The sequence below is a fragment of the Mus pahari genome, chromosome 23 (genome assembly GCF_900095145.1).
Source record: "Mus pahari chromosome 23, PAHARI_EIJ_v1.1, whole genome shotgun sequence".
Classification (NCBI taxonomy): domain Eukaryota; kingdom Metazoa; phylum Chordata; class Mammalia; order Rodentia; family Muridae; genus Mus; species Mus pahari.
The window spans coordinates 5,419,577-5,426,219 of record NC_034612.1 but is presented as its reverse complement, the minus strand read 5'-3'; the positions used below and the strand labels follow the sequence as shown (position 1 = coordinate 5,426,219).

The 6,643-nt window shown below is 52.1% G+C and overlaps 2 protein-coding genes across 5 annotated transcripts in view; both read right to left on the bottom strand.

Annotated features, from left to right (window-relative positions):
- The window catches only part of Rplp0 (ribosomal protein lateral stalk subunit P0), a 4,177-nt gene extending 3,380 nt beyond the window's left edge, over nucleotides 1-797 (bottom strand). The window contains exons 1-2 of the mRNA XM_029533859.1: nucleotides 730-797; nucleotides 341-478 (exon numbers count right to left, since the gene is read on the bottom strand). Coding sequence (XP_029389719.1) covers nucleotides 341-430 — 90 coding nt within the window. The 5' untranslated portion in view covers nucleotides 431-478; nucleotides 730-797. The remainder of the gene's footprint in view (nucleotides 1-340; nucleotides 479-729) is intronic.
- Nucleotides 798-4,236: 3,439 nt separating this feature from the next.
- Nucleotides 4,237-6,643, bottom strand: part of Pxn (paxillin) — a 49,104-nt gene continuing 46,697 nt past the window's right edge. For all 4 annotated transcript variants that reach the window (XM_029533585.1, XM_029533586.1, XM_029533587.1 and 1 more), the window contains one exon: nucleotides 4,237-6,311. In XM_029533585.1, coding sequence (XP_029389445.1) covers nucleotides 6,045-6,311 — 267 coding nt within the window. In that variant the 3' untranslated portion in view covers nucleotides 4,237-6,044. The remainder of the gene's footprint in view (nucleotides 6,312-6,643) is intronic.

Below are 6,643 nucleotides of genomic sequence, written 5' to 3'. Positions count from 1 at the left end.
CAGCCTGGTCTACAAAGTGAATTCCAGGACAGCCAGGGCTATACAGAGAGACTGTCTCAAAAAAAAAGAAAAAAAAAGTTAACAAAAACAGACTCATGCCTACAAAGTCTGGTGGTTCTGTTCAAAGCCTCCTTAAAGGCCTTTTGTCATTAAGTCCCTGGACAAGAGCCTGACTGGCAGGTCTCAGACGTGCAACAGGATGAATCACTCCAGGCTCAGCCCTTTGCACAGACGCGAAGGGCTCGACGAGGTGAGAAACTGGGTGAGCGAGCTAGCTCTGGAACGGGGGTAACCCAAGACGACAGAACTTCCCCGGGATGCCCAAACTCTGTTAAAGCGCGTGGCCAGCGACCGCCCCAGCCCGCTCCGCACTTACGATGATCTTGAGGAAGTAGTTGGACTTCCAGGTCGCCCTGTCTTCCCTGGGCATCACGGCGGTGCGTCAGGGATTGCCACGCGGGGTTTAAAGACGATGTCACTGGGGAGAGAGAAAGGGGGGCAGCGTAAGCCCGGTAAACCCCAAGACCGTCCCCGGTCCCAGGCCTAGGCCGAGCCGGCCACGCGGGACCTGGGCCCCGGGCTGCCGCCGCCAGCAGCGCGGGCGATCGGGCGAGCCAGGCCGTAGACCGGACGGGCAGAGCCGGGCCCCGACGCTCCCCGAGCCCATCGCTCCCACCCGCAGCGTCCCCGCGCCCTTGCCGCCCTCCCACAACCGAGCGAGCCCCTCACCTCCTACGAGGACGCCTGGTGAGAGAAGGGCCGCACGCCGGCGCGTGCCTTTTATAGGACAACCAGGCGGGTCTCGGGAACGAAGACGACGTCGTCCATGACTATTGGCTGGAGCCATCGACCGTCCCGCCCCCACTCGGCTAATATACGTACCCATTGGCTGGCACCGCTGCCACTCCAGCAAGTCGGGTAAGTAAAGACGGCACCCGGCCGCGGGAGGTGCGTGCTCAGAGCTGCTGCCCTCTGCTGGGTCGGAGCCGCCCTGCCGCCCTGCAGCGTCGCGAGTCCGTACAACAAACCAACTGTGAAACCCTAGCTGATGCTCTGGTCTCTTGTTCTTCCTTTATCTATCTATCTATCTATCTATCTATCTATCTATCTATCTATCTATCTATCTATCTATCTATCTATCTATCTATCTATCTATCCATTTTATTTAAAGGCGTGCGACACCATTTATTTGTTTGTTTATTTATTTAATTTATTTAATTTCTTTTATTTAAAGGCATGCGCCATTTATTTATTTATTTATTTATTTAATTTTATGTTTTGGTTTTTCGAGACAGGGTTTCTCTGTGTAGCTCTGGCTGTCCTGGAACTCACTCTGTAGACCAGACTGACCTCGAACTCAGAAATCCCCCTGCCTCTGCCTCCCAAGTGCTGGGATTAAAGGCGTGCACCACCACTGCCCGGCTTGTTCTTCCTTTCAAAACCTACATCCTCACCCACACAAAGTTATATCAAAGGTTCCCATTTTCTCTGAGTAAAAGCCTAAAACGTCTATTCTCAAGGTCCCACACTACCCTTTCCACGGTCGCAATCTGGTTTCTTGCTTTCCTTCTGATGTGTCTGCCTCTAGCCTGATCCTTTCGCCCTTTTATACCCTCCAAGAGTATGCCTTTATTTTCGGGCTTTTTTTCCACGGCTTTTTGCTTTTTGTTTTTGCTCTTGTTTTTGTTTTCGAGACAGGGTTTCTCTGTGTAGCCCTGGCTGTCCTGGAACTCACTTTGTAGACCAGGCTGGCCTCGAACCAGAAAACTGCCTGCCTCTGCCTCCTGAGTGCTGGGATTAAAGGCATTTGCCACCACACCCGGCTCGTCTCAGCTGTTCCTGCTCTGACTCTTGATTTCGAATGAATTTTAAGGGCGGGGCAAAACCAAACCTACCCTCCCTCCCTATCCTGCCTTACACAGCACTTACACCATTTAACTCACTGTATAATTCACCACATTCTGTTTGTCAGCTCTCCCTGCAGGAAGGTATGCTCCACAGGGCAGAGATTTTGTTCTGTGCCTGCCAGACAGTGGGCAGATATAAGTATTTGTTGAGCGAGCGAAACGCAGGGTATGCGGCCAGATGAGACCCAGATCCATAACTTTGTTCTGCCACTTGCTGTGTTGTCTTAAAAAGCACTTCCACTTTATTGACCATTTGCTTTCCCTTCCAGGGATACAGGAGAAAAATCAATACATGTTAGCTTCTTGTATATATATATATATATATATATATATATATATATAGTCATTCAACATTTATTTGGATAATTGTTTTACTCTGAGATAGTCTCACTCCTGCCTCACTCTCCCCTGTAACCACATGCCCACCCCTCCCCCCCCAGCCATCAAAGTAAGCTGAGACATACTTTTTAATGTCCTCTCTGGCATGTGGCATTTTGGGTCCTAGTCCAGCAGATTCTGCCCGGATCGAGGCTGGGAAGGAATGCATGTGTTTGTGAAGTTCCTAGGTCTTTCACTCGTGTTTGGGAACCGCAGTGTGAAAAAGGTGTTTTCCTGCTCAAGAAAGCAGCAGTCAACCAGATGGACTGGCTGTCAGAAGCCCAAGCCCCACCCTCGCCAGCCTAGGGCAAGAGAATATTCTGATGGGTGGAGCTGGGGTCCATGGTTGTAGCAAATGTTTCTTGGTCACAAGTGGCCTAGAAACACTCAACAGGAGAGTCTTACCGGCTCAGATAAGGAGTGGAGACGAAAGAAAAACTGTCCTAGTTTTTAAGATCGAGGAATGTGTGTGTGTGTGTGTGTGTTTAAGGCTTTATGTGTGTTTATGTGCTTGTGTGTAAGTCTGAGCCACCTGTGTGAGGCTGTGGGCTGTCACAGAGGACTCAGGACCTCTAGGGTGACACGCGTTTGGGAGCTATCCAACACCGGCTAGGGGCTGAACTCAGGGTCTCTGGAAGGGCAGCCCTTGTTCTTAATCGCTGAGCCATCTCTCCAGACCCATGAATAAATAAATATCCATATATAAATAAATGTGTATATATGGGGGAAGATATTGAACCTAGGGCCTTGTTCATGCTAAACAAGCAGTCTGCTGTTTTAAAGCTTCCTGGTGCCTTTGAAGAACTGCAGGAATCAGTGACCGCTGAGGTTGCTCTTTAATGACAAAGGTTCCGCACACTCAGGACTGTCCTATGCACTGGTGCACGTTCCCAATGCTACTGCTGCCACCCCATCCCCACCCCTCAAGTCCTGAGGTGCAATACTTTATCCACAAGAAAGCTCCCAGAGTGGTTAAATCATCTGACGATTTCAGAAGGCGGCTGTAGAAACAGGTTCAAAGGGCCATGGAGCCCACTGTGCTCCACAGTCAAATCCAAACCCCATGTCTCTCTTTCTCTAAACGCACTTTTCCGAGTGCATACATAATGGCTACGTTACATTTCCAAAGACAACCCGACTCTGACAATATAAATACCCTAACTGTTGTATACCAATATGTCATCATGCCGTGAAGCCATTAGAAACGGTGCAAGTCTACACCCAGTGGCACGGGAAGGTATCCATGAAACATTACCGAGAAAGCCAGCCATACTCATTTCTCTAAGGACAGGGACATGAGGGTTGGGAAAAGAAACCAAGTCTTTATCTCTGACTGGGTGTCAAAGGTCATGACCACCTCCAAAGTCACCGTAAAGGCGCTGTCACCCAGAATACCATTTCCCGTGCTGCCTGGACACCTGCGCTAAAGGACAGGAAGACTGAAGCTGCAGCTTTGGGCAGAATGAAACCATCCATCCAATGGAGGGGCCCCAGGATGTGACAAGAGAAAGCATACATGCATGTGTGGACGTAGCCACAAGGGGGCAGTAGAGCGTGGCCAGCAGCAGGCCGTCTCGGGCATTCCATAAAGGATGAGTTAGACCAAGGTGTTCTCTGGAACTTGGGATTCCTACTCTGTTCTTTCTCCATGACCAGTGAGTGGAAGGTCACCCAACAGGCCCACAGGATAGCCCCAGAGCAGGACCTGCCCCTGTGGGGCACAGTCAGTTTTCCCTAGGCTAGGCCCGTAAGGCTCATGCTGGTGTCAGAAGGACCTACGGCCACAAGCAAGCTCCCAGCTCCCAGCATCCCGTTCTTTGGCTCTCTGGGCCTCCAGGGAGAGAGCATCAATCATCTGCTTCCTCTGTGTGAGTCTCTGAGTCTAGAGAGGTTCTAGGTTCTCTGTCGTAGCGACCAGCCCCAAAGTCCCAAGAAATAACATCAGCTCGGGTGAAAATCGTGGCAAACTTTATTGGCATATATCACAGGAGTTGAAATGGGAAAAGCCAGGTTAGAAGTTTATAAGGGGGGAAAAAAAAATCAAATGATCACAGATCCATTGACCCAGAGAATGGCTCTCCAGATACCCCGGCCTCTTCTTGGAGGGGATGGGAGCCTGGAGCAGGTCACTGTAAACAGAGCAGTAAGGCCTGTGGGTGGAAGTGCCGGTGTCTGCGGCCACCGCCGGACGGAGCTGATCTTGACCTGGGCTAGCCCAGCCCTGACCGGGGATCCTCGTTTGGGTCCCCATCACGCTGGTCCTCTACTAGGAAGCCTATGGAATCTTCCAGAGCCCCTTTTCCCAGACCCTTTTCCCCAGCCCTTTCCAAGTCGCTCCTGTCTCCTCCTTTGGCACGGGAGCTCCGGGACTTTCCGTTGCTCTAACAGGGGTCTTGTCCCTCTGGCCCAAATCCTACCAGGCTCCCCTGTGCCAGCTTGGGGCATTCTTCTCAGACCCCCTCCCCCCACCAACATGAACCCCACCTGTGAAAGGGAACAACCTTGGCCCCGGTCAGCCGCCAGGAAGTTTGAGGGAGAGATGTGCCCAGTAGAGCAGAGACCAGAGCCCCTTTCCGGTCTTCTGGGTCAGAATCAGACACCAGCTTTCCTGAGAAGGCAGAAGAGCAAGCCCCAGAGAAGCAATGAGGCTGAGAAAATTCAGTGGGTTCTCCTTGTCGCCAAAAAAAGTTCACGCGGAGCAGAGGCTGGCTCCTGATGGCTTACGTAGGCAGGAAGGAAGCAGACCCCCAAAGATGTCTTTCCCCTTTGCCTGCCTTGGGAACAGGACACGTGAGGTTCAAAACGCCAGGTCCAAGGGGCTGAACATTCTTAGACCAGTTCTTAACGAGGAGCCTGTTGGCCTGAGCAGTAAGGGAAGGGTTTGAAAATACAGCAGTTTAAAAACAGTCCCGGGAGCTGTGAGGTTCCAGAAGTCGTCACAGAGCCACTCCCAGATCATTGTGCTAAGAAATAAAATAAAGATACAAAGTGTTTCCCCATCCCGAGCCCTCGGTACAAAGCGAAGTCCATACCAAAACCAAGGCCACTGGCTGAACTGGCGGCGGTGGACAGACAAGAGTACAAAAGGGGGCGTTCTTTAAATCTCTTCAAAATCATCTTGTGGAGATACATAAAAGCAACTTGAGCCATATGAAGTTGAACCTCAGTGTAGAAATCTATCAAATTTGGTACAGTGTTGAGGCACGGGTGACACTCCCACCTTATGCCGTCCCCAGAGATGGAGCATGCGTCTATAGAAAACATTATTGCTGGAGGAGCCTTTCTCAGAGACCCCAGGGCAAGTACAAATGGGGCAGTCACCCAAACTCTGGGATGCTGGGTGGTAACACCCAAAGTGCCTTTGGTGGTCCATGGGTGAGTTTATGCTGGCATTGTCTAGCGGGGCCCGGTATCCCCAATACACTAGGGGCTTGGAGAAGGATAAAAAGACCCCTAGCTGACCCTCTCTGCCCTCCCAGTGACCACACTGCGGAGAGGTGACTGTCAAAGGCTCCAGTGTGAGGTGCTGGCTCTTGGGGGACATCCACAGGACAACTGGGCAGCCCACCTCTGGGGAAGAAGTGCACAGAGCCCAGGAGAGCTACGGAAGGGGGAGGAGGCCCCTTTACCAGGGATAGGGACCGGTCCAGTGTCCTGTCCTGAGCCTGCACCTGCTGAGTAGGTGAGGTTCCAGTTTCTGTTGGATTGGCCCCGTGCGAGCGGCGCTGGCTGGGGGAAGGGCGGAGGGCAGGCGCCAGCCTAGCAGAAGAGCTTCAGGAAGCAGCTCTGGCAGTAGGGTTTGTCGTTCTGCTCCTTGAAGGTGCCCTTGTTGAGCTGCTTCAGGCAAAAGGCGCACACGAAATGCTCGGGGTGGAACTTTTTGGCCATGGCTGTGATGCAGCGGCCCGTGATGGGCTTCTGACAGCCGGAGCACAGCGAGCCACGCCGCTCATGGTAGTGGACCTCACAGTATGGCTGCCCATCGTGCTCGAAGAAGCTGCCATTGACAAAGGGTGTGAAGCACTCCTGCCGGGCAGAAGAGGAGAGAGAGAGAGAGAGAGGTTCAGGAGCTGTCCTGCCTGACGCCCAAAAGACCCTTGTCACCCTTGTAAAGGAGCCCTGCTTGCTCATTGGTTCCTGTGAGCTAGACTACACCCTCAACTTCCCCCTGGGGAAAGAAGGTCTGTACTGATGTGATCCAGCTGTGCTCGCTGCTCTGAGGACAGCCTACAGTCAGAGGTGTGAGCTCTGGATTTACGCAGGGGGCCATAGTTGTTGCCCAGAAATGGACACACTTTTAAAAAGGATGGGGAGTGGAGACCTGAGCTTAAATTTCACATTGTGGATCCCCATTTGCA